The sequence below is a fragment of the Geospiza fortis genome, unplaced genomic scaffold, assembly GCF_000277835.1.
Source record: "Geospiza fortis unplaced genomic scaffold, GeoFor_1.0 scaffold112, whole genome shotgun sequence".
Classification (NCBI taxonomy): domain Eukaryota; kingdom Metazoa; phylum Chordata; class Aves; order Passeriformes; family Thraupidae; genus Geospiza; species Geospiza fortis.
In genome coordinates this window covers 14217429-14232318 of record NW_005054298.1, presented here as the reverse complement: position 1 = coordinate 14232318, position 14890 = coordinate 14217429, and the positions used below count along the sequence as shown (strand labels likewise).

The window sequence follows — 14890 nt, the reverse complement described above, 5'->3', positions numbered from 1 at the left end:
CCCGCAGGAGGTGTGTGTGCAGGGTAAGTGGCAAGCAGGGGTGCAGGGATCTCCTCTCCCTTCCCAAGTGTGTGTGAAGGGTACAGGGATGCCCTGCAGGGGAACCTAGGGTGCAGTGCAAGGAGCCATGGCAGGAGAAAGGTGAGGCTGTGCCTGGAGAGCCTCACATCGGGGTGTTTGTTCATCCAGTCCCGCTCTCTTCCTTCTCTGGCAGATGGGCTGTTTGGGCAATGCCAGGTGGGCTCCGTGCAGGACAGACCCTACTTTCAGGTCACATCTCCTGTGCTCCAGCGTCTGCAGGATGTCTTGCGGCATCTCATGGCACAAGGTGAGCGGGGGAGCGCCGGGGAAGTCCCTGGGACCCTGCGGGGAGGGGATGTCAGGTAGAATTGCCTAGTGGCTCTAGAGCTGTCTGTGGTCCTGCTGGCCCAGGGTGGGCTGAGGAGGAGTGGGGTCAAACTCAGGCCATGGGACACAGGGTCAGAATATCAGGACGGCATCCCATGCACTCACACCACGGTCGCCAGGCTGCCTCCATGCCTCACAGCCTCCTCCCACGGCAGGGCTCTCGTGGCAGGACGGCATCACCCAGTATGTGATCTCTCAGGAGATGGAGCGCATCCCCCGCCTCCGCCTGCCGCCCTCGCTGGAGCCGGTGGCCAGGGACAGGTAGGACAGCGCCGGCAGAGCTCAATGGAGCAGCGAGGGCTCTGTCCCCGAAATGGGGTTTAGGGGAGGGACGTCCCCCTTTACCCAGGTGAGTTACGCCAGCGCTGTTTGCCTTCGAGGTTCCTGCCTCTCCGCAGCGAGCCCCGGCGAGCCCCGCTGGCCCCAGACCCCGGCCTGCCAGCAGCTCAGCATCTGGAGCAGCCCCCAGCACTGCTGCTTTCCCCTCTGGTGCAGCGGTACCTGGAGCACGTCCTGCTGCCCTCCCCACCCCAGCTGGCCTACGAGGAGGCTCTGCTCAATCCCTACTCCTACCACAAGGTAACTGGGGGCTGAGCGCCTTCTCCTGGGCAGAAAAGTAGAGATTGGCAGGGAGCTGCTGCTCTCCCAGCACTTTCCTGCAGGTGCTGGGGTACCCCCTGCCTCTACCCAGGGGTGACAGGGGACCTGTGGGTTTGACATGTGTTTTGGTTGCAGTTCGGCTATCAGGATGGTGCTCACCAGCATCCCAGCGGCTCAGCCAGGCAGAGCTCTGAGACCTCCTCGCTGCTGGGCCGGGTCCCTGCCCAGACCCTTTTTGGGGCTGGCCCTGTGCCCTCCTATGGCGGGCAGCCAGGAGTGGATGGGGGGCATCTTTTCCAGGACTTGGGCATGCTTTCCCTGCCCAGAGAGAAAGCTGGCCGCCCGGACCCTGCCAGCACCAGGCTCCAGCACAGCTTGCGGCTCCCCAGTGACTACAGAAACGTAGAGGAGAGGGAGCAGCAAGCAGCCCTGGCTGCCCAGCCACCCTCTGCACAGACGGGTACCTTGTTCTCCAGCCAGGCACCAACCCTTGTCCCTGTCCTGTGCCCACAGCCATGAGTTCCTCGTGGCTCACACTTTCCCTCCTCTTTGGGTTTATGCCCGTGGGCAGAATGTACCCGCAACCCCACCTGCTCCATCTGCTTCATCCCTGGCCCCTGGTCTCCCTGCAGATGCAGAGCATCCAACCTGATGCTACATCCTCTTGCAGATGCTGCCCTGAAGAGACTGGCTTCTCTCCTGGCCAGCTATGGCCTGGGCCTGCCAGAACTGAGTCCCCAGCAGATAAGCAGCCTATCCACCCTCCTCCAGCTGCTCCAGAGCTCTGGTGAGCTGGGTGCCGGGATGGGACAAGCAGGGACTGGCAGCAGCAGATGCTAGCATGCCCTGTTTCAGGGTAGGGAGTGTTGCCTTTTGGGGTGGGTGCTGCAGGACCTCTGTCTCTCTCCTTTGCAGGTGTTGCTGGCCCTGAAGTGCCCTCAGTGAAACGGGTGGGTTTGCAGCAGGGTGATGCTGGAGGAGGTGCCGTGGCACAGGTGGGATGAGAGGGAGGAGACATTTCCCCAAGGCTCTCCTCAGAGATTCCAGCTTCTCCCTTTTTCTCCCTTCAGGTGATGGAGGGAGACATGCAGCATGGAGAGGAGCCAGTGCCCCCTTCTTCCACAGTGCCACCCCCCAAAATCCCAGCCAGCAGCTCCCCAGGGGAAGGAACGAAGGGCAGGGCAGCATCCTCACCAGCTCCCCGGGCTGAGCCACAGCAGGGACACAGTGGGGATGCACTCAGCCCCGGAAACAACATTGTGGTGGAGAAGAAGAGCTACACAGAGATGAAGGACAGTGGGGCACAACAGGGCATGCAGCCGCTAGACGAGTATGGCTACATCATCACAGACCAGAAGTGAGAGCTGGGGGTCATGCAAGGGGTCTGCATGTGTCAAGGGTCTGTATCTCCCCACCAACAGCTGTCACAGCTTCACATGCTTGACTGAACCTGTTGGGTCTTTGGTAGGGTTGGGTTTTTATGGGGTCAGCTCCCACTGATCCATTCTCTACCCACAGCCCTTGTTCCACCCCAAAGCCTTCCTTCCCCAGCCCACACCAAGGCCAGAGCTCACTGTTGCAGGATGGAAGGCTGGGAGTGTGTGTGCACAAATGTCTCCGTGCACACTCATGTGCAAGGGGGGTCAGCTCACCCCACCCACCCACGGCCACACTCTCACCTCCTGCCCAGCCTGACACCTGCTCTTGCTGTGTGCTTGGGGCTCCCTGAGCCTGCCTGTCCCTGCTGCCTGACACGGGGCTGTGCCCTCACCCCTGCCACCCCCTCCTCACCCTGACACTGTCCCCACAGGCCCCTGGGGCTGGCTGCTGGCGTGCAGCTGCTGGAGCTCCTAGCCAAGCACCTCCACCTCTCCACCGCCAGCTTCATCAACATCAGGTGAGGGAACTGGTGCCATGGGGCAGGAGGGACTGGGCTGTGGTGAGGGTGGGTAGGGAGTCTGCATTTCCAGCTGTCACACTGTGTCCCCCCTGTCCCTGGCAGCGTTGTGGGTCCTGCACTTACCTTCCGCATCCGACAGAACCCGCAGAACTTTTCCCTGGCAGATGTGGCCAGCCAGACTGGTGAGTTGGGCAGCATCCCCCAGTCTTGTTCCTCTCTTCCCCTCCCAGTTGTGGGGTGCCCTTCTGTTGTGGTTTGATGCTGGCGCAATGCTAGTGCTCTCATGAAAATACTTTGTCTCTGGTTTCTGCTGTGAGATGTGACCAGGAATAAGCAAAGCAGGCTTTTACTTAGGAATAAAGGAAAGAAAGCTTTATTAACTAAATTAAACTAAACTATAAGTTAAAAGAAACACACACAGGGAAAATGAAAACCTTACAAAAACATTTCCTCTTCTGTCTACCAAACTTTTATAATACTATACATCTATTTTTTAAATCACTAGTTTTCTGTCTATCACTATGTTTCAGACAATTAATCTTCAGTTCATTAAGAGGAGAGGAGTCTTTCTTGTGCTATAGTGCTATGGCAGCATCCCCCAATCTTGTTCCTCTCTTCCCCTCCCAGTTGTGGGGTGCTCTTCCCAGGGACCAGGGAGAGAGGGCTCCTGCTGTACATGCCCGTGCCTTTGGCTGCAGTGGGGAGCTGCAGGGGGCAGCTGTCAGAGCTGCCCCTTGGCTCTGTTTCTGGGGGCTCTCGTGTGGAGGGGAGCATGCCTCTGACCATCTCCTCCCTGTCCACAGAGCGAGTGAAGGGAGAGCTGGAGCACGAGCTGGGCCTGAAGATTGTGCAAACAGGAGTGGGAGAGGTAGGAGTGAGCAAGGATTCCGTCCCTTGGGGCCGGGGAGGGCAGGGATAGGGGAGTGGGGATGCTGATGCTGCCACTGGGTACAAGCCAGGAGCCCCCAGCCCTGGGGTACAAAGGCCTTTGTGAGTGAGCTGTCCCTGCAGGTCTGTGGGACAGCTGGAGAGTAGAGGAGACGGCAGTGTTTGGGATGCTGTGTTGGAGATAGACTCCAGTCCTGTGTCGGAGGACTCCTGTTGGAGACTGCTCCACTCCTGTCTGTCCATCATCCCCTTCCACTGCTTGGCAGCACGATCCTGCCTGGGGCTCTCAACTCCTTTCAAAACAAAAGCTCCACACTGTTTGAAGGTGGTTTGAGAGGGATTCCCAGAGGCTTTTCCTACCCCAGGACCGGGGGGCTGCAGGCTGTATCCCTCAAGGCTCATCCTCACCCTTGTCTCCCTCCAGCCTGCACACCCATCTCAGCTGTGGCCTGGGCACCCGAGCACTGGGATGTTCCCAGGGCACCCCAGAAGCCATAGCTAGGCAGGCAAAATGCCATCATGTCCCCAGAGAATGGCAAAGCAGCTGGAGGCAGGGATGGAACAGGAGCCATCTGTTTGGAGAGGGGTTACCCCTCCCCATGCTCCTCTGAGGAACCACAGGAACAGTCTCCTGGGACGGGGAGCAGGGATTGGAGATAGGGACCGAGCCTGGCTCCTGTGTTTGCAGCCTGAGGAGGAAAAATGGTGTAGCACATCCCCAGCCCTGTGCCCCCATTTCTCACTTCTTGCCATGTGGCTGTAGTTGTGAGCAGGGAGAAAGGAAGGAAAGAAGGGGGAACTTTGAAGGACGCCATGAAGAAAGGGTGGCCTGGCCACTGAGGCAACCTGTGTCTATCAGCAATATGCAGGGCAATGCCTTTTGATGAGGCAGGTGGCAGGAACTGGGGTAGATGTCAGAGATGACAAAGATGGAGCTCAGAGGAAGCTGAGGCAGCTTTGCAAGCCCCCTTCTGCACTGACCTTCCCAGTTCTAACCAGCTTGTGCTTTTCCTTCATTCCCTCCCGGCTCTGGACGGTGCAAGATTTGAGGAAGAGTGATGTAGGGAGGCGGGGAGACAGCAGGGCTTGGGCAGGCCTTGGGAGAGAAATCCCTTCTGCCCCCCTGGCTCTGCTGACACCTCCAGGGGCTGCAGGGCTGCTGGGAGGTGCTGGGCCTGGTGGGTGCCCTGGCTGCAGGACTGGCTGCGCCCTGATGGCAGCTGGGTGCTGGGGGCAGGCGGCAGCAGGGACACCCAGGCTGGGGACATCCCCAGGCAATGACGAAGATGATGATGATGTAGTTGATGATGGTGCAGTGTTCCCTCGGTAACCTCATCAGGCTCATAGCCAATGGGAGGCTGTGGCAATGAGGTAATGCAGGGCTCTGGCAGCTCATTGGGCACAGGATGTTTGAATTGGTGATGGCCCAGTATCCCTGTGCTGCCCTAGCTGGACCTAGGCAGTCATGGCATTGACAGGAAGGTCTTGTCCAGCAAGGCCTGAGCTACATCCCATGCCAGCATGGGGCTGGTATGGATTGGGGTCTCCCACAGTCACAGGGAAGGAGCCCGAGAGACGCTGCCTGCAAGGTGGCAGGGGCTGCTCTGTGTCCTAACCAATGAGGGCAACAGGGAGGACTTGTCCCCTAGCTGGGATGGTACCAGCAGTGCTGGCAGTGCTGGCATGTTGCCCACCTTGCCTCCCTCAATGTCCTGCTGTGGAGCAGTGGCTGCAGGGGAGGGCCAGCGCCAGTTGGGAAAGTGCCCTGGGAGTGACACACCCAGTGCTGCAGTTGCCTGTCCTACACCATTAACTCCTTGGGCTGAATTCAGCCCTTGTTGATCTCCAGCTGGGCAGAAGGAGGTCAGGGAACCAGAGTTCTAAGGGGCTGCTGCCTGCCTTGTAGAAGGGCGGTCCAGGCTGGGTTCGCCTCAGGCAGCAGCCCTGAGTGCTGGAAGCAGGAAGCCACTGCAATGTGAGGTTGGCCAAGCCCCAGGGACACCACTGTAGTAGTTCCCCGTGTGACACAGAGGTGGGTGCAGTCTGCCTCACCCCAGTGACACCAGCTCTGCCCCAGCTGAGGGTGCTGGGAGAATCACCACCCTCAGGAAGGGGAAGGAAGAGCCCTTGCTCTGTTTTAACCCCCAGCAACCCCAGATGTGCAGCAGAATAGGGTCTCTGCCCCCCAGCCCCATCTAGCTAACCCTTGGCTTGGTCCCCAGCGGAATGAGGCTGCTGCCTACTCGCGCCCGTCCCGCTTCGGGGATGGCTTCCACTCGGTGCTGCTGACCTTCATCACCCTGGCCTGCGTGGCAGTCCTTGCCATCGTCGTGTCTGCGGCCCTCTGCCTCCGGCGCCACGCCAAGCAGCGGGAGAAGGAGCGCCTGGCTGCCCTGGGGCCAGAGGGTGCTGCTGACACCAACTTCGAGTACCAGGTAGGGCCCGCGGGATGCGGGATCCTGCAGGATGCGGGACCCCGCGGGATGCGGGACTCCACGGGATGCGTCACTGCCGCGGGTCAGCATCGCTCAGGGTGCGTGGAGCCGCCCTGTGGTGGCGCGGTGGCCGAGGGACAGGGCTCTTGTTGCCTTCCCAGGAGCTGTGCCGCCAGCACATGGCTGCCAAGTCTCTCTTTGGCCGCGCCGAAGCACCGGCGGCACCGGCGGAGACTTCGAGGGTGAGCAGCGTCTCGTCCCAGTTCAGCGACGCGCCGCAGCCCAGCCCCAGCTCCCACAGCAGCACGCCCTCCCGGTGCGAGGAGCCCGTCCAGTCCAACATGGACATCTCCACAGGACACATGATCCTGGTGAGCCAGCCTGGAGGGAGGGAGCCAGCCCCCACCCCAGCCCTGCCTCTGCCCCTCTGCTGCTGGGCTGACTCCTGCCCCTCTGCCCCAGGCATATATGGAGGACCACCTCCGCAACCGGGACCGGCTGGCCAAGGAGTGGCAGGCACTCTGTGCCTACCAAGCTGAGCCCAGCATCTGCTCCATTGCCCAGAGTGAAGCCAACCTGAAGAAGAACCGCAACCCCGACTATGTGCCCTGTGAGCATCCCAGCCACCCTGCCCCAGGGATCAGCCCCAGGCACCCGCTGTCCTGCTGGAGCAGGGCCTGGGGCATGGGGACACTCAGGGCCATGGCTGGTTGCAGCATTAGTGTGCCTGCAGCTCCTCTAGCCACTCACCAAGTCTCCTGGCCTGTTCCCTAGATGACCACGTGCGGATCAAGCTGAAAGCCGAGAGCAACCCATCCCGCAGTGACTTCATCAATGCCAGTCCAATCGTGAGTGATCACTGGGGGCTCCTGCCCTGCTCCTTGATGTGCCCAGCCCAGGTGAGGTTTTCACTCTGGGATGGAGCTGGACTGAAGTTACATCCCTCAGGGCTATAGATGTGAGATTTGTGTCCGCCCCATTCCTCAAACAATTGTTAAATCCCATTTTCATCCTGGCTGGGGCACCTGAACCTCCCTTCCCAACCTCCCTATCACCCCTAGAGTATCCCCCTACTCCTTCAAGTGTCACCAACCCCTGGCTGAAGAGCATGAAGTCTGATACCCCCTTTCCTGCTCCAGATTGAGCACGACCCACGGATGCCAGCGTACATCGCCACACAGGGGCCCCTGTCCCACACCATTGCTGACTTCTGGCAGGTGAGTGTCACACAGCTGTGCCAGCGCATCAGGGTCCCTTTGTGTGCTGCCCACAAAAAGGGTTACAGGGGCTTTACTGTCCTCCCACCTGGGCTATCCCCCAGCAGTGAAACCCCCCTTGCCTTGCCCACAGATGGTGTGGGAACATGGCTGCACTGTCATTGTCATGCTGAGCCCCCTGGCCGAGGACAGTGTCAAGCAGTGTGACCGCTACTGGCCAGATGAAGGCTCCTCCCTTTACCACATCTATGAGGCAAGTGTGGCAGGTGGCCTGGGGCATGGAGCATCCTCCAGCCCCCGTCCCCCTGAGCATCAGTGCAGCACTTGCCTGGCACTGATGCCCACGCTCTGCCTCGCTTGGGCAGGTGAACCTGGTGTCAGAGCACATCTGGTGTGAGGATTTCCTGGTGCGCAGCTTCTACCTGAAAAACGTGCAGTCGCAGGAGACCCGCACCCTGACGCAGTTCCACTTCCTCAGCTGGCCGGCGGAGGGCATCCCCACCACCACCCGGCCCCTCCTCGACTTCCGCAGGTGAGCGCCCACCTGGCACCGTGCCAGCCCTTGGGGAGCCGGCGGTGATCCCAAATGCAGGCACTGATGGGCCAGGTGAGGACATCGCTGCCACGACGATGAGGGTCGGGGCCATGGCATGGACCACGTGCAGGACTAGGAGCTGCCATGGATGGGAGGGAGCAGAAAATACAGGTTTTGGCCAACTTGGGATGAGGCTCAACAGAGTTGGTGGGCAAGAAACCTCTGGCTGACACTGCCAGGGCTCTCCAGCCTTTACAGTGAGGGTGGGAAAAGTGGTCTTCCCCTGAGCTGGCATGGAGGGCAACATTGACTGGCACCTTCCCCAGCCATGGGTGCAAGAAGAAATCCCCAGAGCCAGCCTTAAACTGGCTGTAACCCATTGCTCCCAGTACTCTATAGCCAGTGGTGGATCCCCAGCTAGCCCAGGGCAAGGGCTGCAGGACTGGGACTGCTCCCAGGAGACTTGCCTGCCCAGGTCTTTAGGTCCCTGGTGGTGGTGGGCTCTTGGCAGGCACAGGCTACTCACTGTCCCTGGGTTGTGTGGGGCAAGAGACCCAGCCTAGGGCAGCGGGGGGGTCTCTGAGCATGTTGCCCTCCTCTCAGTCCCGCTCACGCTCTCTCTCTCTCTGTCTGTCTGTCTCTGTCTCTCTCTCGCAGCTGCCGGCGTCATTTTTGTGATTTGCAGCTAGTAATCTGGCTCCAGTTGCATAGTCACAAAAGTGATCGTTGGCAGCCGTGCCTGCTGCATGGAGCATGCCAGGAGCCCCACCGGCGCCTGGCCCCCAGCCTCACGCCCCACCGGACCAGAGCCGCTCCCCGGGGGTCCTGCCACTGCTCCCCTCCCCAGGCTGGCCACCTGAGGAACTCAACTCCTTTCCCTGCCCACTTCCCACTCATGGTCCCCATGCCATGTCCAGCACCATTGTGGAGGCAGGAGGAGCCATGAGCGGGACCCCCAGGGCCACATCATGGTGTGCTGCTGCCCTGCCCCACTGAGCACAGCAAGGGACCTAGCACAGCCTTGACCCTGGCACAGCAGGGCACTGACCTGCTCCCTCTTATCCTTGCAGGAAGGTGAACAAGTGCTACCGGGGTCGCTCCTGCCCTATTATCGTGCACTGCAGGTACTGCAGGGGATGGAGGGGCATTTGGGAGTGACTGAAGGCTGGGACCTGCTGCCCAGGACCAGTCCCATTGGGACCAGCTCCCCTGGACCAAGCATCTGTGTTTTGCAGTGACGGCGCAGGTAGGACTGGGACGTACATCCTTGTCGACATGGTCCTGAACCGAATGGCCAAAGGTAGGTGCAGGGAAGCACCATTTCTGCCCTGTCCCTGAGCTTGGCCTGTGAACTCCCCTCCTAGCCCCCCTCTCTCCCTCTGCCCCAGGGGTGAAGGAGATAGACATAGCTGCTACGTTGGAGCATATCCGAGATCAGCGGCCCGGTATGGTGCAGACCAAGGTACGCCCCAAACTGGGGATCCTCTCCCTCCACGTAACCATGCATAACCCCGGGGGCTGAGGTGGCAGGGACCCTCACGTCTCCTGCTGTGCTCCTGCAGGACCAGTTTGAGTTTGCACTGACGGCTGTGGCCGAGGAAGTGAACGCCATCCTGAAGGCACTGCCGCAGTGATGGCAAGGAGCCCTCCCTCCTCTCCTGTCTGCTCCCTGCCCTGCGCTTCGCACTCTCCTCACCGGCCTCTGGGGCTGCTCTCCCTGTAAAATGGTGTCTGTGCTTCTGGCTCTGCTCCCCCTGCCTCCAGGCGCCCCTTCCCATCTCCCCAAGGACACTGACCTCAGGCCCTCTGTGTGCAGGAACCCCATCACACCCACTGTCACCTCACAGGGGACAGGGCTTGGTGGCCCTTAAGCCCTGTGGAGGGGGACACCAGGTGGTGCTGCTGGGAACTGGCAGAGGGACTCCCCAACCTGCCAGTTCTGTGTTAGCCCTCTTCCTGTACCCATGTGAGGGGCAGAAGTGGGGGCAGGGGTCCTCCACAGTTGGGGGGAGCATGGGGTGCAGGAGGACGTGGCCCAGCCCCACTCCAGGTCCCCTTTGTGTGCTCCCTGCCTAGTCACTCAAGCAGAAGAAAAATTTCTAGAGAACTATAATTTTGTATCTTGATGTGAATAAAGTTCTTGTGTCACATTCGTGCAGCTGCAGCCAGGTCTGGCCTCTGACTGTATGTTTTGGGATGGCACAGGGAGGAAATGGGACGTTCATGCATCTCTATCCCTGCACTCTGCAAGTGCCAGACAAGTACGGCTCACCTGCAGGCAAAGATGAGAACCCTGCATCCCCAGCCCAGAAAAGTCCCCACAGGCAGAAGCTACTGCAAACAGGTTTATTGACAGCTGTTAGCAGAAGGGGGGTAGAGAGGGGGGCTACAGCGAGGAGGGGGGCAGAGCCCAGCCCTGCTGGCTGAGCCCAGCCATGCTGCCCCTCGCTGCATACAGCCAGCAGCCTAATCTACAGCAACCCCCATCACCACCCTCTCCACCACCCTGTGGTGCCCAGGGCCTCTCCCCTCAGCCCCAGGCATTGCTCGGCCACAAGCCCTGTCATGCCTCCCCTCACCGCATCCCACGGAGCCAGAGGGTGCTGGGGAAGGGGGTGGCAGGGGGTGGCCGTGCAGGGAGAAAGCGGAGTCCTGGCTGGGAGAACCTTCGTGGGCCAGTGGGCGTGCGCGGTCCCCGGGCGCAGCAGCCTCAGAACACACCTGGGGAGACAAGCGGAGGGGGGTACACAACAGCACCTGTGAAATCCTCCTCGGCCAAGGGCTGGGGAGAGGCAGGGATGGAGGGAGGAAGGTCCCAGGCGGAGGAGGAAGACAGCCAAGGCAGAACTACGGGCAATGAAGAGGGTAGAAACACTTGTAAACAGCACAGAGGGTCACTGCTGCTGTGGGAAGCAAGGAGGGACAGTGCCCTGGAGGGTGTGCAAGGCATACAGAAGGGAGTGACCAGGCAGAGTCTGCAAGGAGACAGAGGAGGAGGGAGTACAGGCAGGAGCAACAGCATCCAGAGGGAAGAGACAAGACACAAGGCACCAAGCAGAGGCTATGTGCACAGCCCTCCTTGCAAGGAGGGGAGCTTAACTCAGCACTCCCTGCAGCCTGGGCAGGGGCAGGCTGCAGCCAGGGAGGCACCTGCTGGAGACCCTGCCGGCCTGCAGGGCTGGCAGGGAGAGAGGGGCGGGCACAGCCAGAGCATGCCTGCCCATGGGCCCCCCACACTTCCAGCAGACAGGGCAGAGAGCTGCCCCTCTTCCTGGGACCCCATCAAGAGGGCTCCTCTTCAAGCCACTACCTCCAAGTCTGGGAGCCTCCAACGCTGGGATGCCACTAGCCATCCGCTCACCTGAGCAAGGAGGCAGGGCAGAAGAGACCCCCTCCCTTGCTAGGGGAGGCAGGAGCTGAGTTCCAAGCAGTCAGACTCCAGCCCTGCTTTCCTCTCCCTGCCTCACGCTCAGAGCAGGGGGCAGTGCCACAGCTTCACTTTGGGGGCAGGTTCATGCCCCACTGCAGCAGAACTGCTGGCCCCCCGTGGCTCCTGCTCCAGCCCCCCCCGGGCACCACGGGCTCTGCGGGCGGAGGACGGGCTGCTGTGGCTGCCCCCCGGTGCTGACAGGGAGCCGGGGCTGTGCCCACCTGCTTGGTGGTGCCCCGCAGCTTCCATCTCAGAGAGGCTGTAGGCCATGGCCAGCTGCAAGTCCTCATCCTCATCCTCGCTATCCGTGTAGAGGCAGACAGGTGAGGAGCTCGAGGTCTGGTGTGGGGCCGGTGCTGGCGGTGAGTGGGGCCGTGGCCTGGGGAAGGCGTGCTGCTCCCGCCGGCTCAGCTCCAGCCCCAGCGCCATGTCATCAGGAACACCTGTGGGGACAGGGGCAGGGCTGGGGGACTCATCTACTCCAGTTCCCCAAAGCTGGCGTGGGGCCCTGGCACCTCCAACCCACCCCACCAATCCTTCAGAGCAGAGCTCCAAACCAGGGCCAACCCTGGCCCAAAACAAAGCCCGGATGCAGGACCTCCCAGACACCCCAAAGGTGTGAGGGAGATGTCAACAACTCGGTCTGCAGTGGCCCTTCTCACCATCGATGTGGATCGACTTCAGCTCCCCATCCTCCTCCACTTCCACCCGCTCACGCCCGTTCTCAACAATCCTGCAGACAGACAAACAAACAGATGGATGGTCAAGGGCCATGCAGCCAGTGCAGGAACCACACTGTGGTTCCCCCCACAGCACGAAGCTGCAGGGTCAGAGGCTGCTGATGGAGGGAAGTCTGTGGGAGCAAGGTGGGCTGGCACTGTCCTCACCTCTTGGTGGTGATACGCCTGCCGTTAACAAAGGTGGTGGAGGTGGAAACAGAGCGGAAGCCCAGTCCTGCGTCTGGACCAGAGCTGAAGGATGAGGCGAAGAAATCTAGAGAAGGGAGCAACAAGGTTGGTGTCAGGCTGGGTGTCAGGAGGGCAGGGGACAGACTCTGCACAGGGGAACATGGTGCTCTAGGACTTCCCTGCTGGGAGGAATGGCAGCATCTCCTACCTGAGGATCCTGGGAAGGGGGAAAAGAAGTGGGCTCCCCCATGGTGCCGGGGGCCAGGTCCCCTCAGCTCGGAGAAGGGCATCATGTCATCTGAAAGGCAGGGATCCCCCCCATCAGCATTACCCCATCAGCTTGGTGAACCAGAAGCAGGGCACTGACATGGGGACCCTCTGCCAGGGCCAGCAGTGAGCTCTATCCCCAGGCTCAGCAGCTGCCCCACAGACAGAGAGATGCCCAAGAGCCAGCCTCCCCTGCCCCACACGCACCAAAGAATTCAGCAAAGGGGTCTCGTCCTCCAAAGAACTCCCGGAAGACATCGTGAGCGCTGCGGAAGGTGAAGGTGAATTCAGGGGCCCCAGCACTGGCCCTGGAGCTGCTTGCTCCTGCTGGAGAGAAGACACTCAGTGTTAAATGGAGCCCTGGGTAACACCTCCCCTAAAGGGTGGGGAGCCCTGGTGGCACTGACCCACCCTGGGTCTTCAGGCAGGGATGTATCCAGAGCTGCACTAACCCCCAGAGCCCTACTCACCTGCTCCCATGAGTCCATCCTTGCCATAGCGGTCGTAGATGTCACGCTTCTGCTCTGCAAGAAGAAAGGGGGCTGCGGGGAAGCTGCCTGCCAGGTGGGGACAGGAGCATTGACACTTCTCCCAACTAAGGGAGCAGCAGGGAGCAAGAGGAGGTGGTTGGCACAAGCCCCTGCCACTCCAGCGCTGAACCCAAACCCAAGTAAGACCACTGGGCGAGAATACAAAAGCTTCAGGGAGAGCCCATTGTGGATGTCAACAGCTCAGCATCTCTCCCAAGGGCTGTTTTGGGAGATGTGAGGAAGTAACCAAGCCCCAAAAGCTGTGTGGTAAAGCTGTAGGGACCCACTGCCTCCTGAGGACAGCCAGGGATGTACTGGGTGAGCCCAGGAGGAGGACATGCCAGTGTGAACAGTCCCAAGAGCGGAGCGCACACACACACACACACACACACACAAGAGATCACCATGGCCTCTTACTGTCCGACAGCACTTCGTACGCCTCGGCGATCTCCTTGAACCTCTGCTCAGCATATTCCTTGTTGTCTGGGTTCTTATCCGGGTGCCATTTCAGAGCAGCCTTCCTGTACCTGCACACAGGGCCAGTGATGGGCATGCAGCAGCCCTTGGCCACTTGGGCCAGCAACCCCCACCTGAGCATGCACCTCCTAGCCTGTGGGCAGGGGCACCCCAAGCTGCTTCCCCCAGCACCCTACAGCCTCAGGCACTGAACAGGAGCTCCTGGACTAGTTCTTCCTTCCAATGGTATGTATTTTCATATATAAATATATATATACACATATATATAGATATAAACATATTTATGCATACACACACCAACACACACAGACTAAACAAACAAACCAGAAATTACCCCAGAACTGCAGCACAACCACAGCAGAGCAATGTGTGCCCACCTCAGCTGCCCTCATTGATGGCTCAGGACAATGCTCACAGGTTTGTTCTGGAGCCTTCATGGGCTCCACTGTGAGTGTGCATGGACCAGGAGTTGCTAGGGGCCCCCTGGGGCCAGGAGAGCACCAGCAGCTCTCTCCTCCCCACTGCAGCCAGCTAGGGTTAACCCATGCTTCTCAGCTTCTCCCACTCCCTCTTGGGAAGCCCCCCACGGGGACCTCTGCCACCTGTTGGCAAGCCAGCAATCTGCTGGCATTCCCCTCAGGCAATGCCTCACCCCAGTGAGAGCAGCAGCACCTGGGCAGGGCACCAGGCAGGAGTTGCAGACACTAAGGAGGCTCTGTCAGCTCCCCAGCAGTACCTGAGGCACAGCACCCACCTGCCCATATCCCTGTGCCCCAACTATCTGCCATCCCTGCACCCTCTGGCAGAGAGAAAGAGGAGCCTCCAAACACCACCAAGACTTGCCTCCAGCCCCAGGCTGACAGCAGGGAGAGAGGAACCAAACCCCACCAAAAGCTGCCTTTGTATGGCAGCAAAGCCCAACCCCACTCTGGCATCCATACAAAGGAAACAAAGGCTGAATTGTCACCCCCTGTCCCCACCGGCCCCGAAGGGAGCCCCTGCCTCACTGGCACCGGGGGGGGGTGGCTTGGGGGACAGGCCCACAGGCAGAGGCACGCTGCCATACACTTACGCCTTCTTGATGTCCTCAGCGGTGGCATTGCGGCTCACCCCCAGCGCTTCGTAGTAGTCGACCATGACGTGAGCTGTCCCACGGGGTCACTGCAGGGGGAGAAGGCAAAGTCAGGAATCCACAGGCACAGCCTGGTGGCGCTGGGTGTGGGACAGCAAGGGCAGGCTGCTTACCCTCTCTAGTGCCCGGGCCACCCCACTGCCTCCCGAGGGCAACCCGGTGC

General features: G+C 60.4%; 2 protein-coding genes across 5 annotated transcripts; one reads left to right on the top strand and one right to left on the bottom strand.

Moving 5' to 3' along the window:
* PTPRN (protein tyrosine phosphatase receptor type N) lies at positions 1 to 10147 on the top strand. 2 transcript variants are annotated; one of them, XM_031056282.1, is made up of 22 exons: positions 1 to 23; positions 215 to 328; positions 564 to 669; positions 789 to 987; positions 1144 to 1468; positions 1679 to 1795; positions 1924 to 1958; positions 2079 to 2365; positions 2819 to 2905; positions 3011 to 3090; positions 3712 to 3776; positions 6019 to 6231; positions 6393 to 6602; positions 6694 to 6841; positions 7006 to 7079; positions 7371 to 7448; positions 7582 to 7701; positions 7814 to 7980; positions 9054 to 9107; positions 9219 to 9283; positions 9372 to 9445; positions 9546 to 10147. In XM_031056282.1, the coding sequence occupies exons 2-22, from the start codon at positions 319 to 321 to the stop codon at positions 9615 to 9617; spliced, it is 2586 nt and encodes an 861-aa protein (XP_030912142.1). In that variant the 5' UTR covers positions 1 to 23; positions 215 to 318; the 3' UTR covers positions 9618 to 10147. The 2 variants fall into 2 exon arrangements, with proteins under 2 accessions (XP_030912142.1, XP_030912138.1); XM_031056278.1 differs by having other exon boundaries at positions 7006 to 7130.
* Positions 10148 to 10315: 168 nt separating this feature from the next.
* On the bottom strand, positions 10316 to 14777 carry DNAJB2 (DnaJ heat shock protein family (Hsp40) member B2). Of its 3 annotated transcripts, none has more exons than XM_031056292.1 (9): positions 14668 to 14777; positions 13536 to 13645; positions 13059 to 13112; positions 12796 to 12915; positions 12530 to 12619; positions 12301 to 12406; positions 12076 to 12146; positions 11635 to 11856; positions 10316 to 10704 (listed from the first exon to the last, which is right to left on the bottom strand). In XM_031056292.1, exons 1-9 carry the CDS (start codon positions 14730 to 14732, stop codon positions 10694 to 10696), a joined length of 849 nt encoding a protein of 282 aa, XP_030912152.1. In that variant the 5' UTR covers positions 14733 to 14777; the 3' UTR covers positions 10316 to 10693. The 3 variants fall into 3 exon arrangements, with proteins under 3 accessions (XP_030912152.1, XP_005415860.1, XP_030912147.1); XM_005415803.2 differs by having other exon boundaries at positions 12796 to 12912; XM_031056287.1 differs by lacking the exon at positions 10316 to 10704 and having other exon boundaries at positions 11438 to 11856.
* Between the last annotated feature and the right edge of the window lie 113 nt (positions 14778 to 14890).